This window comes from Pelodiscus sinensis, chromosome 3, assembly GCF_049634645.1.
Source record: "Pelodiscus sinensis isolate JC-2024 chromosome 3, ASM4963464v1, whole genome shotgun sequence".
NCBI classification, from domain to species: Eukaryota; Metazoa; Chordata; order Testudines; family Trionychidae; genus Pelodiscus; species Pelodiscus sinensis.
The window spans coordinates 37,044,624-37,069,696 of NC_134713.1; the positions used below are offsets into that span (position 1 = coordinate 37,044,624).

At 46.0% G+C, this 25,073-nt stretch overlaps 1 protein-coding gene and 1 long non-coding RNA gene across 7 annotated transcripts; one reads left to right on the top strand and one right to left on the bottom strand.

Moving 5' to 3' along the window:
* Nucleotides 1-789: 789 nt before the first annotated feature.
* Nucleotides 790-14,280, bottom strand: LOC142827789 (uncharacterized). Its single transcript, XR_012902546.1, has 3 exons — nt 13,955-14,280; nt 13,359-13,487; nt 790-1,271 (listed from the first exon to the last, which is right to left on the bottom strand). It is a non-coding gene; the product is annotated as an uncharacterized LOC142827789 (long non-coding RNA).
* Nucleotides 12,382-24,122, top strand: CLN8 (CLN8 transmembrane ER and ERGIC protein). 6 transcript variants are annotated; one of them, XM_075923587.1, is made up of 3 exons: nt 12,382-12,529; nt 16,270-16,922; nt 18,767-24,122. In XM_075923587.1, the coding sequence occupies exons 2-3, from the start codon at nt 16,380-16,382 to the stop codon at nt 19,088-19,090; spliced, it is 867 nt and encodes a 288-aa protein (XP_075779702.1). In that variant the 5' UTR covers nt 12,382-12,529; nt 16,270-16,379; the 3' UTR covers nt 19,091-24,122. The 6 variants fall into 6 exon arrangements, with proteins under 6 accessions (XP_075779702.1, XP_075779700.1, XP_075779701.1 ...); XM_075923585.1 differs by having other exon boundaries at nt 12,411-12,568; XM_075923586.1 differs by lacking the exon at nt 12,382-12,529 and adding an exon at nt 12,587-12,784.
* The last annotated feature ends 951 nt before the right edge of the window (nt 24,123-25,073 follow it).

Here is a 25,073-nt window from a genome sequence, read left to right on the forward strand (position 1 = left end):
TGTGGATGGGACCCATATCCGCATCTGGGCACCGGAGCATTGAGCGGCCCACTTCATCAAGTGGAAGGGGTACTTTTCAATGGTGCTCCAGGCCCTCGTGGACCACCATGACCACGTCACAGACATTTATGTGGGGTGGTCAGGCAGGGCACATATTTGCATCCTCAGAAACTCCAGCCTGTTTTGCAAGCTGGAGGCAGGCACTTTCTTCCCTCAGCAGGAATTGACGGTTGGGGACGTCTGCATGCCACTGTGTATCGTGGGGGATTTGGCCTACCCCCTGATGCTGTGGCTGATGCGGCCGTACACTGGACGCATGGACCCCAGCCAGGACCAATTCAACCTGCAACTGAACCAGGCATGCAACCTGGTGGAGTGCACCTTCAGCCAGAGGAAGGTGAGATTCCTTTGCCTGCTCACCCGTCTTGACACGGGCGAGCTCAACACCCCGGAGGTGCTCGCAGCAGGTTGTGTGCTGCACAGCGTTGTGGAGAGGAAGAGGGAGGCCTTTCTCCCAGGGTAGATGGCAAGCAAGGGCTGGGCATTCGAGCAGCCCCAGACAGCTGCCAACCGGCAGGCCGACCATGATGGGTGCGCACCAAGGCCCTCAGGGAGATGCTCTCCCAGGCCCCATAGTAGGTCACCTCTGTCTTGCGTCCACATCCCCCTCACATCCCCAACCCTTTCCTCTCCTCCCAGTAAACACAACTCTGTTCACCAAAAAATAAACTGTATTATTTACATTGGGATGAAGGGTGGGCAGTGGGAGGGAGCTCTGAACTGGGAGGGGGAGGAGGAAGGGGCTCTAACTGGGAGGGGTAGTTAGTGCTGGGAGGGGCGGCTCCTCCCAGAGTCTCAGGTGTGGGGGCCTCGGCACCCTTCATGCCGGGTTGGGGCAGGCAGCACGGGGAGGTGGGCAGGATGGGGTGCAGCAGGAGGGGGCATGGGCACGGCAGGGAGGGCAGCAGGAGGGGCCATGGGCATGGCAGGGGGGCAGCAGAGTGGGGCAAGGCCATGCCATGGTGGACTGCATGGCCAATGTGCACTGTCGTCGTGGACATGATGCCGCACATGCGGTTGCAAGGCTGCAGGAACTGCCCCCATGCCTGCTGCCACCACTCCAGGTCGGCCCAGATCTTGCTGGTCAGCGTCTGCTCCATACGCTCCACAGCTTGCATGTGCCGCCGGAGGAGCTGGTCATGCTGCCTGGGCTGCCTGGCTAGTCCCTGCATCATTGGTGCCGGATGGTCCCTCGCTGCCAGCTGGTCCCGCTGCAGAGAACACAGAAAATGGCAAGGCAGTCAGTCAGCCCTGCACACAGTGTCCCTGAGCTGCTGTGTCACACGGGCATGGATGGTGTCTGTGTGCTGCACCCTTTGAGATATGTGGGGTCTGGCCTGCGACCTTGGGGCTTGGTTGCTTCCAGGACATGAGTGACCACCAGGGTCCCAGGCGTGCCCTGGGCCATGCGGCCAAAGATTTTGGTGTTCCAGCGATGGGACCAGGGATCTTGGAGGGCATCTTCCTGCCCCTACAGGTGCAGGAGGGCCTCCACCTCTGCCCCTGACCAGCATGGGGCAAGCCATTTTGTGCCCCTCCAGGCCTGCTGGGAGCCCTAGGGTGGCTTCTGGGATGGAGGTGCAGGCTCTCGGGGTGGCTCGGGCAGACATGCCTGCGGAGCTTCTGCACGCACATCCATGTGTTGGAGCTGCTGACTGTGCTGCTGCTGCCATGCGCCTTCAGCATGGGGCGCGGGGGCAGCAAGCAGGAACAAGTGAGCTGTGATTGCCAGTACAGAGCATCCAAGTGCCCACCTGCATTTTTTCCTGGGAGGCCAGTTCTTGTGAAAAAACTCCCTGCAGCCCGTCCACACTGCCTTCTTGTGCAAGAGTGCTTATTCCTGGTACCAAGTGTCAGAGGTCTTGCGCAAGAAGCCCTGTCTTCCGATGCTTTACTGTACATTTTCTTGAGCAAGAATGAGCATGCAGTGTGGACACTGCAAGTTTTTTCAAAAGAATGGCCTTTCTTGCACAAGAAGCCTGCAATTTAGACAAAGCCCCAAACTGAAAAGGGGTTTGACTTTTCTAGCCTGCCAATTACAAGGCCCATTAGGGGAGCATGCATCAGCATCATCTATGAATGTGAAGAAGCTTTAGACCTATTTTGCTAAATGTATCCCTTATCCTGAAAAGACTTACTTATGTTTATCCCTTGTGAGTCATCCCACTGAAGTCACTAAACTGATTCTCGTTGTGACAGTTTAAACACATGAACGAATGGTTGCAGGGTTGGGACCTCAAGAGCCTGCCAGGCCTTCTAAACAGTCAGTTGCTATGAGTGAAGTTAAAACAATTGCAGCATTTCATTTTGTTGATTATAAATTCCTAGGCTTCAGAAGCCAAAACAACCCGCCTTCCAAATAAACAGAGATACTCTACAGAATATTACAGAAGTGACTGTGGGTTTTATCCAAAGGTCACGGACGTCAATGGAAAGACTCCTGTATGAATCTAAGAATATAACTAGCTGCTAAAAATCAAGTTTGTCTGTTGTATCCCTCTCATACCCTGCAACTTCTTTTCCTTTTGACCACCAAGTGTTTCTTCTGCCACCCTACTCCTCACTGTGGAGTGGATACGTCCACAGGGAAGGCTAACAAGAATCTACTGTTTTATCCCCTCAAAAGCATAACATTTGACAAACGCATCACAAGCAGCAGGAACACTTGTGAAACACTAAAAGAGATGGGGATAATTCAGGCAACTGAAGCAGTCAGAAAGGACTCAGGGTATGTCTACATTTGCTCCTTAGTTCGAGCTAGGGATGCAAATGTAGCAGACCAAAATTTCTAATGAAGTGGGGATTTATATATCCTGCGCTTCATTAGCATAATCTTGCCCATGCATTACTCCGCTCAACAGCTGATTTGAACCAGGAAATGAACCATCATCTGCCCTGGGGCACCTCAGGCTCCATGGCCAAAAAAACAGTGAAAAGCAGAAACCCCCCCCAGAAAATAAACTGCTGTGGTGTCCAAGAAAACAGGGCAACCAGAGCAAGCACTGCAAAAGCTTTGCTTTCCCTCTAGGAGGTAGGCAAGCCAGAAGCAGGAGCAGAGCAACGGCTGTCCAGGAGGATCCCTTCAAGCACGCGTCTCTGTAAAGAGCATGCAGCAGCACCAGGAAGTAAAGGCTGCCCCCACGCCCTGCCAAAAGCAGTTCTGGGTGCCTTTTTTTTCCCAAAAGAGCCAATGGGAGCCAGGAGGCTCTGCAGCCACAGCTCTGGTAAATAAACAAACCAGGGTGGCCAGTCAATGTGTTTCTGAGAGTGATTCCGCGGAACACTTTCAGAAACACTGTGCTAGACCACTGCTCTATCTTACACCCTGTCTCCACTCCACCTCTTCTCCTGAGTGCATCCTTCCCTTGATCTGCCTCTTCCTGCTCCCACTTCTCCCCTCCCCACCTCAATGCTTCCTGCATGCTGCTAATCAGCAGGCAGGAAGTGCTAGTAGAAAGAAGGAAGACCTGATTGGCGGGTGGGAGGTGCTGTGGTGGAGGAGGAGGAGCTGATTGGCAAGGCCACCGGTAGGTACTGAGCATCCACTCTTTTTTTCCTGTGGGTGCTCCAGCCCTGGAGCACCCAGGAAGTCAGCATCTTTGCCAGCTCCTGCGGAGGCATAAGACATACCTGATGTGCAGAAACTGAGACAAAAGGTAGAGCACCTGGAGAAACAGGCTATGTGTAAGACCAGTTAGACCAGCCCCTGAAGAATAGAGCTATGAAGCAAGAGCTTGACTACCAACGTAGATTAGCCTGATCTAGCCAAAACTGTTAAGACTTGTCCAAACGTTAGGAAAGAGACTGGGGGTTGAGCTGTCACCCACAGTATCCTACTCACTGGGAACCAACAAAAAACAGAAGCTTCATCAAACGTGGGTATGCTAAATATTACTGACTGATTGATTTCTAAGGAGAAAGGAAGAGAGTAGTACACCAGTGTTTAGCTCTACACACTTAAAAAGAGAGAGGGAGGAGGGTCCATATTTTCTTCAGAGCTGGGACTGGGAAGAAGATAAGAGGAAGAAGTGTGCATATTGTATAGGTTGTGGTGACAGAGCGATTTGGGCATTTAGAGAGACATGAAGATAAGGGAGGGAAAGAAAAGGAGAAAGAGACTGAGGACCTTGTGGTAATAAGGAGAATGAGAAGGGTTTTGAGGTGAAGTTGAGAAGGTAAGAGAAAACGATGGAAGTGCAGCAGCAGCCCCTTTTTTTGATGAACCAGGACTTTCCAGGGAGAAACTGGTAGAGCTTGGGGTGGAGGGTCTGAGATTTCGAGAGGGCCTTTGACTCAGAAGGAGAAATGAAGAGAGGAGAGAACGAGATCCTGAAAGGATCTTACACAAAATTGGAAGAAATAGGGATCAGAGAAGAACCAAAGGATGAAGTCACAGTCTTCACAGGAAGGGAGGAAAGAGTGAAGCAATAATGGTCTCAGAGCTGCTACTGGTGAGGCTTGAATGAACATCAGACAGGAAAGGGAAGGAGCAGGATGAGATGCTCCAAATTGGGTCAGATGGCTCCAATAAGGAAGGAGGGAAAGCCTGGAGCAGTTCAGCCCCACGTTTCCCAACATTTCCTTATGTGTGCATGTATGTTGAGGCACATAATCCTAAACCCAGCAAAATTCCAGCAGATTCAGACAAAAGCCTATCCGATCCATTCCTTGTTACTGCCCAGTAATGGTTCACTCCAAACCAATGTCAGTAAAGTTTATTTTTTAACTCTCCCATCTAAGAATCTCAAACATTTCATAAAGAATTTTGTCATCTCAGTCTCCTTCTCTGAAGTTGATTTAAAAGGGCTGAGGCCTTCACAAGAGTATGAAAGTGAAAACCATGACTTCACAGCAGAAATTCCCACAGAATTAGCAAAAACAGAAGTAGGCGAAGTAGCTATGAAGGATGAATGTATTACACCATACAGCAGCCCCTGAGTTTATCCAAGGTACATACCGGGTGTGTCTAGACTGGCAAGATTTTGCGCAAAAGCACTTGCTTTTGCACAAAAACTTGCCAGCTGTCTACACTGGCCGCTTGAACTTGTGCAAGAGCACTGACTTTGTAATGTACAAAATCAGTTCTTCTTGCGCAAATACTCTCCCGCTCCCGCTCGGGAAAAAGCCCTCTTGTGCAAGAATACTTGCGCAAGAGGGCCAGTGTAGACAGGGAAGAACTGTTTTGCCCAAAAAGGCCCCGATGGCTAAAATGGCAATTGGGGCTTTCTTGCACAAAATCGCGTCTAGACTGGCCACAGATGCTTTTGTGCAAAAGCACTTTTTGCGCAAAAGCATCCGTGCCAATCTAGACGTGCTTTTGCGGAAATACTTTTAACGGAAAAACGTTTCCATTAAAAGTATTTCCACAAAATCATGCCAGTCTAGATGCAGCCACCAAGTGGAAGCCACATGACAGATTATTCTGTGGTAAAATAAGTTTGGTATAGGTATTAAGAAACATATGTAAAATGTGTGATTGCATTAAATGAACATATGCTAAATGCTTTTGCTTTGGGATAACTGTAGCTTTGTATGTAAAAATTTGGCATCTGTACTCACTAGACACCACCCAGATGAACTTTGAGAAGGGTGTATAGAACATTAATGAAATGAGATTGGTATTAGAAACTAAGATGGGCTTTTCTTCTTTGTAGTTTTTTTCTTTTTTGAGGGGGGAAGTGGGTCAGCAAACTTTGGTTTATACTCATAACACCCTATTTTCATTTATGGCAAAGCTAAGAATGAAGGATTTTTTGTCTTGCTCGGTTTGGCTGTAAGTGACTCTAGATACTCTAGTATATTAGGAATGCCCAAGACTAACAGAAAAGAAATTGCCCATGAGGGAAATTACCCGTAACTCTTGGGAATTAGTGGGAAAGCATCTCAGAAGGAAGGCAATTACAATTCTTGGTTAAGACACCAGCTGTAATTGTTGATTACCATGCGTTACAATATCACCAACACACTTATTAACAGGCACTGCTTTTACCTCCAGGAGCTTACAATCTCAGGAATTCTATGTGAAAAATACCACATGGGTTAAAATTACAAGAAACCTTCATGGATATAAAGTAAGAATAACAGCGTCATTTTGGTCAGTATTCTTATGGCAGTGAATTTGGGAGTGGGCTTAGCTGATTACACTGAACAGGTCATGTGTTGCTTAGTTTTACACATTTTTGGTTTGTTCCCCAAAATTCTTGATATCAATTTGCTTGTCTTGTTATTTAGAGATGCAGTGGCAGATATAGGGCAGGGCGAGCAGGGTGGCCACCCCGGGCCCGGTGCTTCAAAAAGCCCCGCCAATGTGCCGTGGTGCCCCGGCGCATGCAACATATCAAAGGGGGTGCGCAAAATTGTGCTGCCCTGGGCTCCACAAAATCCTCATCCAGCCCTATAGAGATGTTTCGTTTCCATAATATAGCTGACAGCACCGAAGTGGAGGAAACAACTGAGTTTTGGGGAGAGATTGAGAGGAGGAGAGTGAGGACACCTGATGGACAGGAAAAGGGAAGCACTTTCAGCCATAAAGATAACATGAGGAAAGGTAAAGAGGACCAAACTGACTGAAGAGCTAACCAAAGTCATAAGTGTGAGACGAAAACAAGCGAGGGATTAAAGGCTGAGACTGAGGAGCCAACAGGATCATCCGATCCTGGGTCACGTGGGGGTTGGTGGCTCTCCACTCCCAGAAGGGTTGGGGCCTCAGATGAAAGAGGCGGAGCTGGGACAAGCCAGTCCCCAGTGCTGCCCAGATGAGCCAGCCTCCCTCCCTTGGACCTTAGAGCTGGCTGGGGCACTCAACACAGGGCCCTGGAGTGTCTCGTGGGGCAATCCAGCGGTGATTCTAATACTGCAGTAGCAGCAGTGGTGGCTGGGAGCCCTAGTCCCTTTAGAATTGATGGGCCCCAGGACAACTGGCCCCTTTGCACGCTCCCTCCCCTCCCCGTCAGCAGGCCTTACTAAGACAGCACAAAAACAGGCAGAACCTTGAAGAAGCCTGTGAAGATGTACAAAGAGGGCAGTGTGATAATCTTTACAGGGAGAAAGGAAGATGATTTTAGAAGTAGTGAGAAAGGCAGGGAGCCATAGAGGAGGCATGAATCCCAGTTCTGAAAATAGGCATAGTGAGAATGCCTTAGAAATGCAAAGTCTGATTCAACTCTCACAGAGCCAAAGAAAGTCTTTCCACTGACTAAATGGGAGTTGGATCAAGTCCTTGGAGCACATTTCCTAATCCGCTAAAATAGTTTTTTCCACTGTTTTGAATGGAAGTATAATAGGCCCTTTAGTATCTAGGAGAGAAGCAAAAGAATATGGTAAAAGTTGTTAATGCTGTCTTAAGAATTGTTTCATTAGAGCCGTCTGTGGTATCAGATAGGAATCGTTCAACACAGTTCAGGTACTCTGAAGTGAGTGGAGAGACACAATACCGTCCTGAAGGGGCTGGATCTAGGCAGATATAGAATGAAAAGCTATCATTCCCTTTGAGCATGAATCTCTGATAAGTATGTGGTACCAACAAAATAATTTGATAACACTGGAAGCCTCCTTAGCACAGAATAGATAAATAATAACCTTACTGACCAAGGTCACAAATTCCTCTCAGTGATGCCAAAATGTTGGGAGCCTGTAGATTTACTTGCACTTTAGTCACCACAATTTCCTGATCTGTGGAATGCTGCTTACTCTAACAATAAGGTGGCTGATAAATAAATCTAAATATTTGCGTACAACTGGCAACCGAAAGAAACTTGCAATTAGTTGTCTCTCTCCCTCCCAAGTGGGATTTTTCCAGGCTGCACATTCCCCTGCCTGTACTGTTATATTGCCAGAAAGCCAAAGTACCTAAAATGGACAGCATCTGTACTTTGCTTTCTCTCCAGAGGCTAGGAACAGCTGTAATTGCCAGGGTGCCAGCTGGAGGAAGCAGAGCAACCTGGCCCCAGCCCACTCTATTCCCCTGGTTCCCAGCCCCATTGCTTGGAGGAAGGGGCTTGAAAGAAGGGGCAGGACTGTTCTTTGGACTCACTGGTGGTGGCAGGAAGCAGAGTGACATGGCTAGGAGCAGAGAGAGCTCAAGGAAGTGAGTGGTGGCCCCACCTTTTCCTCAAAGTCTCCTCCCCGCAGTGATGGGGCTGGGAGCCCAGTGCATAGAATGGGCTGGGGCTGGATTGCTGGTTTCTTGGCCCTGCCAATGAGTGCAGGGGTAGACCTAACTCCTGTTGCCAGCATCAGGTGCCACACTAGTCCTTCTCGCGACCCTGGGCCCTACAGAGCCCACCAAAGTGCAGGTCCTGGGGTGGTTACCTCGAACTGCTCTATGGACAGGATGGCTGGTAACTGCTGCATGGTTACCTGTGAAGCTGTTGTTAAGAGTCCTGGAAAGCTGCAGATATGTGCATCTATATCCATGAACAATTTTTGCAGATTGAAGATCCAGTGCAGATACAAATTTTGTATCCATTCAGGACTCTACATACCAGGTCATAATAGCCTTAAGTTAGAACTAGCAGTCGCTTGAAATAGGTAAATCTTTTCTTTCTGCAGCTTTGATCTTTAGACTCTGGGAACAGGCAATTTGCAGACAGGTGTTCTCAGGATGAAGCTTCACAAGGCTGGTATTTTGCATAGCAGGAAATAAAAAATACACATTTTCTGACTCTCTCTCCCCCGCCCCCCCAAGAAATTCCTCAGGCAAACAACCTGACACTTTCCAAAAGTCCATTCTTGTCAATACAATTCTTCAAAGTTGTTAACACTTGACAGGGGTCACATCATATCTCATCCCTTAAGAGGTTACGTACAATTCTGGTCCACAACACAACAACTTTTGCATTTATTACAATGGATTCCAGCGACACTTAACCTTAAAAATCCTCATTTAATTAAGTTGCTATATTTATCACAATACCTTACTGAGCAAGGTCAGAAATTCCTGTCAGTAATGCTGAAAAGTTATTATATAAAGAAAATCTTGGCTTATTAGAATGATAGTCACCATAATTATCTATGGAATGGTGCTTAGTTTACTGTAACAAGGAGGTAGCTGACAAACAGCTCTAAGCATTTGGTTACAACTGGAAACAGAAAGAAAATTAAAGTTAGTCTAATCTAAGTATTAATTAATCTATTGGTCTAAATTTGTCCTGATGTCTGCTGCCCTTTTCCTTTCTTAGATGATCCCTTATGAAAAAATCCCACAGTATTTATGATAGAATTTTCAAAGTAGCCTAAAGAAGAGAGGTGCTCAACCATCACAAGTCAATTACCCGACTTCCTCGTTAAGTGCAAGAAAATACAGTAAGGCCCCTTGAGAAATGCTATACTTTTGACAGATGCTATGACAATTCACACCCAACATAAAATGATATGCATGACATGATTTGTAAGTAGATTTGTACTTAATGTGAGTAACATTTCTCAACAAGCGCTCTTACATTATCTCACCACTAATGTGAAGTCACACTAATACATTACCACATAGGTGCAACTCAACATGAACATTTAAAATTTCATTTGTTGGAGTTTAAATATAGCTTATCATAATTATTATTTGGCAACAGATCCCGAAACACTACTCATATACTAATCTTTATTCACTCAAACATTCTGTTTGAATGGGAATTCTCTTATTGGCTTAGATCACTGACATGAGTAAGTATTCCAGAAGTATTCTCTTATATAAAATTGTCAATTCATATATATTTGGTTTTAATGGAGGTTAAAGTTTTAATATTAATTCTTAAACCTTTTATAGCATCATGCTAAATTTAGATCATTAGAAGAGTGGACTCATGGTCACATCACAAAGTTTTTTGCAAAAAGTATCAAGTAGAAATGGGTCTAAACCACAAAGCTCAGGTTCCGAACTGGATCTGGATTTCAGTGCTCCCAAAGTTTGGGAGGGAAGGATCTTGTGCTTTGAGTATATTTATGGGAGGTTGTGGAATCTCCCTCACTGGCAATTCTATTGACTAATTCTATTGGGATTAAATGTACACGTTGAAACTCTCTAGCCTGGTACTCTCTGGTGCAGGAACATCCGAGGTCTGGCATGATTTTATTTGTAGTTAGCTGGATGTCCATTTATTATGGGTGTGGTCAAATTTCCTGTGGTCCCATAAAATTTCTTTACAGCAGAGGTGGGTGGCCATACTTGCCTGGATCTGGACCCCGAAGCTCAGGGCTCCCTCCCCAGCGTTGGGGAGCCTGTGGTGGTGCTCTAGTCCCCTGCTGCCCCACTGCGGGGCTGGAGCACACAAAATCTACTAGTCTGGGCCCCCCTAGGCTCTAGTGTGCAAGGGGACTATGGAGAGTGTCTTTCTCCTTCTTAGTCAGGGACCATGTCAGTGAAGGTTTGTTTTTCTATTTTTGCTTCTCACTTGTGTGTGGCCTTCTGACCGATTTTTCTGTGAGTAGGTTCCCTTATTTACAACTTATTTACAACCATCAGTCCTGGCTTTCAGTGTTCTGTGCTGTTATTTAGCTCTAATTTACCCCTAAATGTCTTCCAGCAAGCAGTGGAAGTACTGGTAATGCTAATATACCAGGGGTAGGCAATAATTTTTGATGAGGGGCCACTCCAAGAATTTGGAAAGTGATCCAGGACCACACTCTTCCATGATATTAATGGAGAAGGTGTGGGGTCTGGGATGGAGGCTGGGTGCAGAAGTGAACATGGGGTAAGGGAGGGAGTTTGGGTGAAGGAGGCAGTTGTGACCTGGGGCACTAGACTGGGTGCAGGGGGTTGGATTGTGACCAAGGGCAGGGAATTCGGGTACAAAGCCCTGGCCGGGTTGATTTAGTTGGAATTGGTCCTGCCTAGAGCAGGGATCGGGACTTGATGACCTTCTGAGGTCTCTTCCAGTTCTATGATTCTATGACAGGAGGATGTGCAGGAATTTGAGTTGTGAGCTAGGGCAGGAAGGGACTGGGGTGCTGAATCTGGGAGGGGATATGGGTACAGGAGGGGGGCAGAGGATTAGGGTATGTGGGGTAGAGGGCAGAAGTCGGGGGCAGATGGTTGGGAACGGAAGGAATGGGATGCTAGAGGTAGGCTCTGCCAGGGGATTCACCAGTCATCAGCAGTTCTCGAATCAGCCTCCCTGCCTGCCCCACCCCCTTCCAGGCTGCAGCCATGTGCTCTGGAGCCCCTTGTGCTTCATGGCTGCCTGTTATTGAAACAGGCAGCTCCCATTGGCCAGTTTCTGGCTAGAAACCACCCAATGGGATTTGTGCTGGGGGCAGGAGCAGCTCGTAAAGTTCCGCTCCCCCCAGGATTCACAGTTTTTTAAAGAAAAAACACCCAACAGCCATGTTTCTGAGTGGTGTGCCAGCTGGGCGAGGCAAGAGAGAAACTTGCTTGGGGCTTCTCCCAGCTTCCACAGGCTAGATCTGGACCGTGGGCCTATTTTGCCCAGGCCTGTGCTAGACAATATTTACCTCCCATGGTCCAGCAAATTCTCTAGTTTGGCACTGGTCAGACTAGAGAGGTTAAACCTATACTTTATACTGCTGTAGGGTGTTCCTAAAAAAATTCCTTGTCCTGAGAAACACTGCCAGGTTGCTTAGGCCTCACATTTAAGTTTGAATACAAATAAATAAAGCCTGAGAGAGAGAAAGAAAGAATCTAAAGGCTCAGCAAAGTGCTAGAGCAGGAAAACTGCAAAGTGAAACTGACACAAAGTTAAGGGGGGGGGGCTTGCCCAGCTCCTTGTGCTGGCACCCAGCCTGTGCAGAGCTGCCCTGCGGAAAACCTGAGATGGCAGTGTCCAGCCAACAGTGAGGTGAGAACTCCTGTAGAAGAAAAGCGGGAGGATGGGTAGACAGGGAGAGGCAAGGCAAGGGGGACAGGTCTGGTGGAGTTGGGGAAGCTAGTTGGAAGCAATGCACAGTGGGGGAGGCTGTGCCAAATATCCCCCTATAACTCAGTTTAAGGATCCCAATGCTTGTCAACCATCCTCCCTAGACACCAGCTGATCCAGGTTCTCTTACCTGCCACCACCCCAGGCTAATTTTTATTCGATTCTTCCCTTCCCCTCTACTTCCCAACACCCTCATTGCAGCCAGGGCTTTGTCAGACTTAGGGCTAGGGAAGGAGATTCCACCCGCTCCCTAGGTGACCCATTCCAGCGCCTCCCCAGAAACCCTGGGCTCCCCACCCCGGCCCTGATTCACCAGGGCCCATGGGAAAGGCTCGCACGCACCCCACCCCTGCCCGGGGACAGACAGCGCTGACTCTTCTGGGGAAACGCCCCACGCCCAGCTGCGCACGCCCGGCAGCGCCGGCAGGGGAACCGGTCCCGGGACACACGATTTCCCTGCAGGGCGGGGCACAGGCCCGTCCCGCTCCCACGCGCCTGCGCAGCGCCGCTTCTCGGGTGCACGTGACGTGTTTGCAGCCGGCGAGAGCTGCCCACGCCGCCGTGGGGGCTGAGGGGCTCGTGGATCCGCGGGCTAGAGCGAGGTGAGCCCCGCCCCGCGGCGCGATTCCCATCCGAAGCGGGTGAGTGAGGGCGCTTCCTCCCCCCCCCCCCAAGGAGGGGCGATGCTTTGCCTCGCTCTGGGGGCCCGGCAGCCGGACACCGAGTGTCCGCGCGTGTGCACAGCGGCGCTGGGGCTGCCCGCTCCCCGCCCCGGCAGGGAAGCCGCAGTTCCAGGCGCGTGACAGGGAAGCGCAGAGCCTGCGTGGAGACAGCTCCGGGGCCTGCCACAGCAGCCGGTGAGGACGCGATGAGGGCGCTGGGGGGGGTGAAGGGTTTTGTTAACTGAAGCCCTCGCTGTGCCGACTGGCTGGGGCGGGCCTGCCAGACCCTGCAAAGGGCTAGTTCGTGGTGGCTGTTCCCCCTCCGCTGCTGATTCTTTTGCAGATCTCTTCTCTGTGTTGCACTGTCCCTGCTTGTGAGGAAGAGGAACTTGAGATTAGAAACCCTGGGCTCCCCCCCCCTTGAACTCGCTTCTAGTTTTGCTTAAATGTTCACAAAGCCTCTGTCTGGGACGTCTGGTGTTTAATAATGGAGATTGCTTATCTCCTTGAACTGGATGGGACCTTGAAAGGTCATCGAGTCCAGTCCCCTGCCTTCACAGCAGGACCAAGTACCATCCCTGACTTATTGTTATTGCATTAAGTTAGAGGAGTTGCACATGGGCTGTGAGCCATTGTATTTAGAGGGTTGTACTTGTATATATAATTGTTGGGTGGAATGAGTGTCCTTTTTTTGTCTTTTTTTGGGGGGGCTGGAAAGTTGAGAGGAGAAGGTTCCCAGGATTTTTTCTTTACGCCAGTGTAACTGTACCAGTATTAATGAGTCTGCTTCTCCACTTCCTTGCAAGTTCATAGTTGATCACCACACTCTCAGTACAGATGTGTCCAAGTGAGGATCCTTAACGCTCACTGGTCCAAGATGCAAGGCAGTGCAGTTGTTCTGGTATAAATGAGAATATAAATAAGAAATATTCCTTTACTCTGTACCTATGAGGAAACTATTTTCCCTTTCCTGTGACTTATATTGGGGAGCAGGGTGGGAAAGCCTTTTTGCAGAGTCTTGGTATTTATATTGCTATAAATTGCTATGGCTTCCACTTCTGCTTCCCACCCAAACTGTTTTCGGTAACCGGGTTTGATTCTTTAAAGGATTTGAAACCACAGACAGAGGAATACTTCTTTTTAGGGTCAAACAAAGATTTTTTTTTATTTTATTTACTTTATAATTAATTTTCTATTTAAATCAATTTACTATTTTTGATTCTTTTAAGACAATATAATATACAAAGAAAAAGTAGAAAAACAGTACAGTTAAAAAAAAACAAGAAATAATAACTTCTCTTACAGATATACCTACCTGATGTACCTTTAAACAACTTATGGAGTTAACAAATATATAATACTCACGTTAAGAAAGATAGAAGCATTGCTTAGATTCAGGAGATATTCTTTTCTTTGTTTTTCCTTTCTTTGGATTTTTCGTTGCAACTTACGACCAGTGTTGTTCCCCTTTCGGAGCTTATGTTCGGCAGCGAGATTCAGTGCCGGGGACAGAGCCCTGGTTGATCAGACCTAGCTTTTTGGATTCGCAACCCATCCGCTCTTGATCTGTTTCAGCCAACCATATATACCCTGTTTCGGTATTTTGGTACTCCTTCACTCACCTGACAATTGCTGACGTTAGATTTTTGTTGTCTCATTCTGCCCTTACAAAAACTTTCGTCTGCTCCATTTGGGGTAATCAGCACTTTTTTGCATACTGCTGTCTGAGTTACTTACTTCCCTAAAAGCAGGGTTATCATTGGTCATCTAATCAAATTTTGTTTTTATTTTTATCTCCTGTATCTCACAATGCTGCCTTTCCTTTACACTTACAATTAAACTGGTGATCATTTGACATATGCTAGGTAGGCCTCAATACCTTCCTTTCACAACTGTGTTACATTAGATATTTTCCAGGCTGTTCTTCCCATGGCCATATTGACAGGATAGGCTGTCTCCAGTGATGGTGCTGACTCCACCCTGAAGCATCAGCAAAATCATCTCACGATTATGGATATTTTAAAATAAACAGCAAAAAAGTTAAGCGTCTTTAAACCACATCATGTTGAGGAAGTTTTAATTTCACTTAATGCCCATGAGTTTGAAAAGTGTGGATTAAGGTTACAACTGTTAACCAATTTACTATTTTAACTCACGGCTGGCCACCCAGCCCACTGCCATTCCTGTGAGGTCCCACCATCTGTCCCTTGGCCACTCTACAGCCAGGACTTTTGCAGTCCAGTACAACTGGCTGCCAGTAGAATTCACTGACAAGGGCTGGTTAACTTTCTGTGAGTATTCAAGGCTCCTTTATACTTCCAAGCATTGTTAAGTATCCTTAATGTAAATGACAGTCAGACCCATAGTGTGCTTGTTGTGTGAGAGTATATTTGAGCCATAAAGACTCTGTCTCTACAGGTGAAAAGTGAAGATTCGGTGATGCTTAAACATATTGCTAAAGAATCATACGCCTGTAGTTTGGGGGACTGTGGGGGGGTTTTTGTTTTTTTTTGGTCTGACTACCTTTCATGGGCATGGTGGTGGTAGTTGTTCACATTTGAAATGTGAATCTTTTTAGAGGTATTAAACATTGGTCATATAACACAAATTACTAAGTATCCTGTAAGAAAATGGCTGGGTGGAGGATATTGGCAATAACTGTAGAATTAAACAGTGTGTTGACAATATTGACAATAGTATTAGCAAAACATCTCAAGTAGATCTTCTTGAGCAATGATCTAGTAAGACTTGAAGGGGTTTGGTTGGTTGGTTTGTTTTGCTTTGTTAAAGTGTGTATTCTGTGTTAGTAGAAGTAAGTACGGGCAGTCCCCGGCTTACGCGGATCCGACTTATGTCGGATCCGCACTTACGAACGGGGCTTTCTCGCCCCGGAGGTCGAGGTGGCGGATTGCTACCTGCGAGCTCCGGGGCGAAAGAGCCCCGTTCGTAAGATGCTCCGGTGCCCCTGGTCTGCTGGAGACAGTCCCCAGCAGACCACAGGCACCGGGACTGAAGCTGCAGCCGCGGCGGGGTCCCGCGCCTCTGAGACTTTGTCAGAGCAAAGCCTCAGAGGCGCGGCACCCCTCTGCCGCTGCGGCTCTGCTTCCGTGTCCCTGGTCTGCTGGGGGGGCCGCAGCTAGTGTGCCCCCCCCCCCAGCAGACCAGGCTTTTGTTTTGGACCCTGGGGCAGAGCAGATGGGGTGCTGCTGGGTTGGTCCAGTAGCACTGAGGAGCGGCGCTACTGGAGCAACCCAGCAGCACCCCAGCTGCTCTGCCCCAGGCGTCCCCAAGTCAGCTTCTGCTGAAACTGACCAGCGCTGACTACAGGAAGCCCGAGGCAGAGTTGCTCTGCCCCGGGCTTCCTGGAATCAGCTGCTGATCAGTTTCAGCAGCAGCTGACTTGGGGACGCCTGGGGTTCTTAAGTTGATTCTGTATGTAAGTCAGAACTGGCGGTCCGTTTCAGCAGCGGCTGAATCTGGACGCCAGTTCCGACTTACATACAGATTCAACTTAAGAACAAACCTACAGTCCCTATCTTGTACGTAACCCGGGGACTGCCTGTAGATGGGAAGTAAGTATAAACTGTAGAGAAATTAGCATTTATAAATGACTTTGTCAAGAATGGCTGTGTTTGTGTGTAGCCATTCTTAACAATTTTCCTTCTTTTTTTAAACTTCAGATGGGTACCTGCTGTATATTACAACACAGGCTCATCAGCTTTAAATAGACCAACGTGTGGGTAAGAAGCTTCAGACTCCTTCCCAAAATTTGGAAGAATAGAGGGAAGAAATGAATCTAGCAAACGACGATACAACATCCAGTGCCATATTTGACTGGGACTATGTTCTATGGGAAGTTCGTTTGACGTTACTAGCAGCTGGTTTTTTCATCTACCTGGGAATATTTCTTCTAGCTCACTGGCTGTCCTCATGGATCTGTGCCACTTACCGTGCTCTCTCAGCAAAGGAGAAGGTCTTCTGGAATATGACTATCACACGTGGCGTGTTTGGAATTCAGAGTTGGATAGCTGGGTTGTGGGCCTTGCTCATAGATCCAGTTTTTCAAGCTGATAAAGTGCATTCCCAGCAAAATTGGAGCTGGTTTAATTGCTTAATAGCCTCTGGCTTCTTTTTGCTTGAAAATGTGGCTGTTCTTTTGTTTGATATTGTTTTCAGGACATTTGATGTGTTCTTGGTAGTTCATCATTTATTTGCCCTTGCTGGCTCTTTTGGGCTGATAACAAATATAAAATCTGGGCACTATTTACCTCTGATGGGATTGCTACTTGAGATGAGTACTCCTTCAACCTGCATCTCCTGGGTATTTTTAAAGGTAAGAATTTACTAATAATCTTATTTTAAAGGAAATGACTATCCTAGTAATTAAAAGTGTTGTCCCTTCACATTAAGGATGTTAAATGGCGGTTACGATTAGTCGATAGGACTGCTCTGCAGAGCTGCAGTGGGGGTAGCTCCAGGAGCCAGCTCAAGCTGGGACTGAGCAATCCCAGCTTGTGCTGCGGTTCTGCATTTTAAATGTAGTACCAGGCTCTTATTACCTTTAAAATGTAGAGGTGCCAGCCAAGAATGCTCTGTCCTGGCTCACACTGAGTCCCGCAGCCCCTGTTCGCAGCGGCCAGGGTTGGCTGCCATGAACAGGGGCTGCTTGGTGGCAACAGCCCCTGTCCACGTGGGAGTCCAGCTCCCCACTGATAGAAGCAGGCAGCACCCTGGACATGGTGCTGGCGGGAAGCTGGCTTTTAACCTGGATGCCCCTGCACTGGCTCCTCTCCCTCTTCCTTTGACCCCCTCCCCCCCACTGCCTTTGATAGAGGCAGCAAGGGGGTGGGGGAGCGACTAGTTGAGTCACTACTCCTCGATTGTCTGATAAACTTATGCTTATTGAATAGTTGACTAGTCACTTACATATCTACTTCACCTCCCTCTTCATAAATATATGTCTGCAAATAAATAAATAATAGCCTCCAAATTTGGAGATGAGTTCTGAGATCAAAATAGATAATTTGTTTTTTTCCAAACTGGAAATAAATTGACCAATGGGATCCTTAACTATTTTAGGGTATTTATAATTAACTAGTGTAAAAACATCTGTATTTTACCTATTTTGTAGCAAGGAAACATAATGAACTGTGTTTTTAATCTCTTTTTCTGGGACACTTGTGGGGATCATGGGCATCAGACCAAAGATTGACTAAATTCTAATTTTAGAAGGTTTTTTATTAAGTCAAAATAGTAATGTAAGACTGGCTCATCAGGTTCAACAACCTTCATAATAGCCATTCAATTACTGCTGGAAACTAAAAGGCTGTGTCTACACTGGCACCCTTTTCCGGAAAAGGGATGCTAATGAGACACTTCGGAATTGCAAATTCCGCGGGGGATTTAAATATCCCCCGTGGCATTTGCATGAACATGGCTGCCCCTTTTTTTTCCGGCTCGGGGTTTTGCCGGAGAAAAGCGCCAGTCTAGATGGGATCTTGCGGAAAATAAGCCCTTTTCCTACTTGTAAGGGTCTCATTATGGAAAAGGGTGACAGAGTGTAGACACAGCCAAGGTGTATGCTCACATGTCTGAGTGTTCAGATATGCCATATCATCTGGGGAGGGGAGAATAGACTTGAAGAGAGGAGAATAGACTTGCTTGTAGGGACAGAGAAATCAGCCTTACTTCCTAAACCTTAATCAGTTCCAAAGGGTTGGTTTATACTTCATTTCTAAAATATCAGTTCACTTCAGCCCTTCTGGGATGCATTTGATAAGAACTTAAACATGAAGATGCCTTCTGTGTAGATGGTGGAGCAGTTAGAGAGTCATGGTTTGCCTTGGTGGTGGTGGCCAAACTTCCCAGGCCCTATTAACCCTTGCTGCATTATTGTGACATGTGCTTTGTTTTGATTGTCTTCCTCTATGAATTATTTCTTGAACTATGTGAATGCAAGAGATGCTGTATGCCCATAATTTATTAAATGGTTTATTGTGGATAAAAGATTACACATTTATATAGCACCTGTTAGCACTCCAGAGGAAAATGATTAAAAGTATCTGTGCATGGCTGTTTACATGTAACAGGCAAGCTAAATATGTATCTTATTTATAGAAAACAATAACTGCCTTATTTTAAAGTAGCAATCTTATTTCTCTTTGTTGTCTTTTCCAGATTGGCTGGTCTAATACCCTTTTTTGGAAGGCAAACCAGTGGTTAATGATCCATCTATTTCACTGTCGCATGATTCTTACTTACCACATGTGGTGGGTGTGCATTTCCAATTGGAATGATATAGTGGAAAATATGGGACTTGCATACTTTACAGTCTTTATCATGGGATTAGGTTCACTTACTGTCATACTTAACCCATACTGGACATATAAAAAGACTCAACAGCTACTCAATCCAGTTGACTGGAACTTTTCCAACGCAGCAGTGAAAAATGGATCTTTTGGAAAATTAAATAGTGAAACAGACCAAAAGAAGAAGACATAGTGATGCAATACCTATTAGAGTAACTTTAAAATATGGTCGGAAGGACATGGGGAAGGTTTGAGTGCATAAAAATAAAATGATTTACAAGACTTATAAGCACATTAGCAATGTACCAGCTGATCCTCAGTATTCTCTACACATTTATCAAGTGTTAAAAATTGTTGCTTCCTGTATTTTATATACATAACATAGTCAAAATCTTGATTCTGTCAGGTTTTATTACAGCATTTTTCTCATGTTGGACAGTGCCTTGTCATTTAGCAGTTAAAATCAAGCCGCCATTTTCATTTTAGAATCTACAAGTGCTTTACAAATAGCTCATTAAGCCTCCCAGTTCCTCCTTGGGGGATATACTGATAGTGATTTGTTCAAAGTTATATTGTAAATTTGTGGCAAAACTAGGATTAGAAGGCAGAACACCTACCTCCCAGAGCCGTGCTTTTGCCACTAGCCCATAACATGCTAGTGTGAATTTTCCATCACTTGAAGTGTTTACATCAAAACTAGGTGTTTTTCTGAATGGTACAAGAATATTGTAGGTCAAACTGAAGGTGTGAGCCACTGTTCCCTGTAAACTGTGCATCAGGATGATCACTCAGGAGAAATTAAAATGCTACCCAGCTGATTAGTAGAGTGCTTACAGCTTGGTGTGTTGTTTCTACTGGTGGTATGCATTTGCACATGCTTTGACACACAGATTTTATTCCACACCTGGATGGAAAAAAATCCACATAGGAATGCAAAAGATTAGAGGGAACATTGGTGTGGGTTTGATGCAGAAATCACTGGGGGAGCTTATGTGGCCTGTGTTAAGCAGGAGATTAGTCTAGAGTGGATTATATTGGTCCCTGACCTCAAAATCTGTGTAAATGCAAAGTACCATAAGAGTCCATAATGAGCTGCTTGTTTTCATAATTTCTAGTGTGCAAAGGTCCATTGCACAAAATCATCCCAACTATTGATGCTGACTGACAACCTGGTTGGTCAGTCACTTCACTAAAGGGAAATAGAGCTGTCTTCTCACTCTTGCAGGTAATTCTTTTGTGACAGTACAGAAAACTTTAATCTTGTGGGGTCCTATGAAGATACATAAAGGATAGAGGAGGGTAACACTTCTGGAACATCATTTAGAAGTCCCTTTTTGTTTTTTTAAGGATCTTTGTTTTCTTTACAATAAAATGGCTCATTGAGCAGAACCCTAAAACCTTCCCTGATATAAAGAAAATAATATTGGTTTAAGACTGACTAATGTTGGACAACTAGTTAAAGTAAGCATACCAGTTACAGCAAAATGCAGGACAATGTAGCACTTTAAAGACTAACAAGATGGTTTATTAGATGATGAGCTTTCGTGGGCCAGACCCACTTCCTCAGATCAAATAGTGGAAGAAAGTAGTCACAACCATATATACCAAAGGATACAATTTAAAAAAATGAACAAATATGAAAAGGACAAATCACATTGCAGAACAGAAGGAGGATGCGGGGGGGTGGGAAGGGGGAGGAAGGAAGGTAAGTGTCTGTGAATTGCTGATATTAAAGGTAGGGAGAGTGGGATGTTTGTGAGTTAATGGTATTACAGGTGATAATTGGGGAAACTGTCTTGATAATGGGTGAGAAAGTTCAAAGACTTGTTAAGTCCTTGTCGGTAAGTGTCGAATTTTAACATGAATGACAGTTCAGAGGATTCCCTTTCAAGTGCAGATGTAAAAGGTCTTTGTAGCAGAATGCAGGTGGCTAAGTCATTTAGAGAGTGTCCTTTCTGGTTAAAGTGGCAAGAAACTGTTTTCTCTTTGTGATCTTGTCTAATATCTGTTTTGTGGGCATTAATCCTTTGGCGAAGTGTCTGAGATGTTTGTCCAATGTACATAGCAGACGGACACTTTCGGCACATGATAGCGTAGATTATATTTCTGGATGCGCAGGAATATGTGTTCTTGATCTTATAACTCACTTGGTTAGGTCCAATAATGGTATCAGCAGAATGAATATGTGGACAAAGCTGGCAACGGGGTTTGTTGCAAGGGAAGGTACCAGGGTTGGTATTAGTGTGGTATGTCCTGTGGTGGTTGGTAAGAATCATCTTGAGGTTAGGTGGTTGTCTATAGGAGACTATGGGTCTGTCTCCCAGAGCCTCTTTGAGTATGGTATCCTGTTCCAATATAGGCTGTAGTTTCTTGATAATGTGTTGGACAGGTTTAAGTTGGGGGTTGTAGGTGATGACAAGTGGTGTTCTATTGTTGGTTTTCTTGGGTCTGTCTTGAAGTAGATGGTTTCTAGGTATTCGTCTGGCTCTTTCAATTTGCTTTTTTGTTTCTCTGGGTGGGTAGTTGAGATTTATAAATGCTTGGTAGAGATCCTGAAGCTTCTGGTCTCTGTCAGTGGGGTTAGAGCAGATGCGGTTGTATTGAAGGGCTTGGCTATAGACGATGGATCGTGTGGTGTGTTCTGGATGGGAGCTGGATGCATGTAGGTAACTGTATGAGTCAGTGGGTTTTCTGTAGAGAGTGGTGTCTAATTTTCCATTGTTGATTTGTACGGTGGTGTCCAGGAAGTGGATCTCTCGTGTAGAATGGTCCAGGCTGAGGTTGATGGTGGGGTGTAGGTTGTTGAAATCTCTGTGGAATATCTCCAGTGTTTCTTGGCCATGTGTCCAGATCATAAAGATGTCATCGATGTACCGTAGGTAGAGGAGGGGTGAAAGGGGACGGGAGTTGAGGAAACGTTGTTCTAGGTCAGCCATACCAGTTACAGACTTGATTGGTCCAGAATTGGTGAGGTGATAGACATGTGACTAATAGATTCTTCTGTTCAAGGATGACACCTAGAGGCATTAGTTTTAACATATAAAACTAGCAAAATCAAAAATGTGTGTGGGTCACATCCCTCCTTCACTCTGACAAGAACTCTGCTTAATTATAAATTTATTTCTCAGAGTAACTAGCTTTTGAAGGCACGTGGAAGTATTTTAGATCAAGGCTCATTTTACTGACAGTTTTGTGTGTGTGTTATATACAGTTTTCCTTATTATAATAGAAAAGTGTACATGAGTACATCCTGCACAGTGTAAATGAAGAATTTTCTATTTATTGACACATTAGGTGAAATGGGAAAAAATGGAATGCTCAGAATGCTGTTGGGATCAAGTAGAAATGTATTGAAATGAATGCTGTTGGGATCAAGTGAAATATAGATCCTTTCACCTCTAGATCATAGGTTCAAATCCAGCCCCAGTTGATGGCAGTAGAATAATGATCAGAAGGCTAATGAATTACGTGAAATATATTTGCTAGTCTCAGTCCAGTTCCCAGTGAACAGTACCTCCAAATTCCCCATTAGGTACCTTGTTATCTATAAGTGTGGCCCTCAAAATCAGAATAGAGTCTTGTTGCTTGGGCAGCATTGGCACGCATTGATCCTGTCCTGCAAATAAATGACTGCCCTGGGAAATCCAGTTCATTATGTAACTTTTCTATTCCTGAAAAGTGCAGGCAAAATGTTAGAAAAAGGGTTAAGGATAAATCAGTTCCTCAGAAATGGGAAAGGCGTTCTGTAATCTGAATGCATTAAAATGCCAACCTCTCTGCTGGAGGTTCCAGTGTTGGGTGCTAAGCAAGTAAAGTCACTGAGGAGCAAGATGGTTCTTGAAGTAGGGGTGTAAAATCCAGTTTAACCAGTTAATTGCTTACATGGGGGTATGCAGGCTGAAGTGCTCCTGCCCACAGCTTGCTGCTCCACCCCTAACCGGTTAATCATTCACATCCCTACCCTGGAGAAGGCATGGAGATGAGAAGTCAAAGAGATTGGACATTTCTTGGAACTAGGAGACCAGAAGATTGCAGAGGCCTAAGAACAGTAGCCACAGAGGTGGGTGAAATAGGAGAGTGGGACATGCTTTAGAATGATTTGTTAGAGTATTTTGCAAAGCCTTGATTTTAGCACCTGGAGGAGATGGGATTAGCTACAGCAGTGGAGATTCAAAAGGATATTTGAAGGTGTGTCCCAGTGGGATTTAGGCAGTTGGATAGACAGTTGTAAGGAACTGTGCAGGTTTTTATTTTTTAACTTATTGGGAAAAATAGGTTTTGTAAAGCTGAGTTTATAAAACCTGTTATGAACAGAATAGAGTTTATTACACTGATATATGCATTTTTAATTAAAAGCTTTTTTTTAATTTTATTTAGTATAAGGTAGTGAAATGTAACTTAACATACTCCTGGAGCCAGTATAAGATGCTCATGGAGCCTTATCATATTTTATACTTAAAGCATCTTGTACTTCAGTCGTATATTATGAATAATTTTATTAAACTATCAGTGTTTGCTAGTGCAGAAGAGCCAGAGAGTGAAGTTGGTATGTGTCAACTGAACTTTTATTTGGTAAGGAGGAAGTGTTCTTTGATCTTGTGAAAAATGTAGCTAGGGCATTAATATACAGTAGGCCTGGGCAAAATATGGCCTGCCAAGCCCCCGTATCTGGCCTGTGGAGGCACTGAGGAGCCCCAGCCGCCTCACCTGCTTGCCCCACAGCCCTGCGTGCCTTGCAAAAAATGGTTAGTTGGCTAACCTCCCTTCCGCTCTACCCTCCTCTCCCTCCATGCTCAGTTTTGAAATGGGGGGGAGGGAGGGAGGGGAATTTATGGGGCTGTCCCACCCCCAGCAAATTCCCATTGGCTGGCTTCTGGCAGAAACCAGCCGCTGTGAGCTGCTTGTTAGAATAACAGGTAACTAAGAAGAATCACGCCCTCTCTCCTGGGCTCAGTTATTCATGAAGCACATGGCCAGGGAAACTGGCTGGTTGGGAAACATTTTAAGCTCTGCAGGCAGGCTAGTTTGGCAGCTGACAAGTACGTCTCTTGTCTACAGCCTGCTTCTGGCACCCCAGCACTTTCCTGCCCCAACTGTTTGCCCCCTCTCCCCACTCAACATACCCAAACTCTCTGTCCCACTCTTACGCCCATACTCCCTCCCAGATCTGGCACCCCAATCTCCTGTCCCAGATCACAATCCCCTCCCACCCCAAACCCCTGCCCTAGATCACAACCGCCTGCTTCATCCCCACTCCCTCCCAGACTCCAGTCTCCCTCCTGCACCCCAGTCCCTTACCCCAAACTCCCTTCTGCACCCAACCCCCATTCCAGATCCTGCGTCTCCATTAGTATCATGGAAGAGTGCGGCCCCGGACCACTTTCCAAAATCTTGGAGTGGCCCCTCATCAAAAATTATTGCCAACTCCTGATATAAAGTATAACTTCAATGTTGATCATGTACCTTAAGCATCCAGATAACTTGGGTGTCGTATACTTTATTTTGCATTATCTGAAGAGGGATGGTGGAGAGTGAGACTCAGAATGTGCTCTAGGAAAGACTAAAGGAAGGTCCCCTCATATGTATTAGGGATGTTAATGGTTAGTTGGTTAACCTCCCTTCCGCTCTACCCTCCTCCTCCTCCATGTTCTGCATTTAAATCTTGGCCCAGCAAGCTGGCACATTCCCAGCCCATTGGTCTGAGTTTTCAATGAAGAGCAAGCAAGGGAGCTGCCTAACACCATGTGCTGTTGCCTCTGTATCGGGCAGCAGCATGGGCGGCCTGAGCTCCCCATGGACATCCTGCGGAGCACCCTCTATCTGCCGCAAGCCCACCTGCGCTCTTGCTTCTGATACAGAGGCAGCAGTGCACGATGGCACTGGGTGCCCCAGGATTGGAGCGGGGAGTGCACTGGCTGCCAGCCCTGATCCCAGGGGGCATCCTGTAACCACTAAGAAATGTAGTGGTTACACTGTTATTAAAATAACTGCTTTCTAACATCCCTAGTATGTATCCCTCCAAAATTGTAATCTCAACAAGTAAGTTTAAGAGTACAAATTAATTATCAGTATAAGTTATGTGTGTTCCTCATGTGAACTGTCACTTGTATGCAGTTTGGTCAGGTTTATTTGCTGTTATGCTGCTACATGTAGGTATCTCATTCTTCTGGAGCTAG

What these genes read in the sequence shown, in the direction of transcription:
- CLN8 (XM_075923587.1), top strand. Translation starts at nt 16,380, where the DNA reads ATGAATCTAGCAAACGACGATACAACATCCAGTGCCATATTTGACTGG. An exon ending in TCTCCTGGGTATTTTTAAAG is followed by an intron (nt 16,923 to 18,766) that starts GTAAGAATTTAC and finishes TGTCTTTTCCAG; the next exon opens with ATTGGCTGGTCTAATACCCT.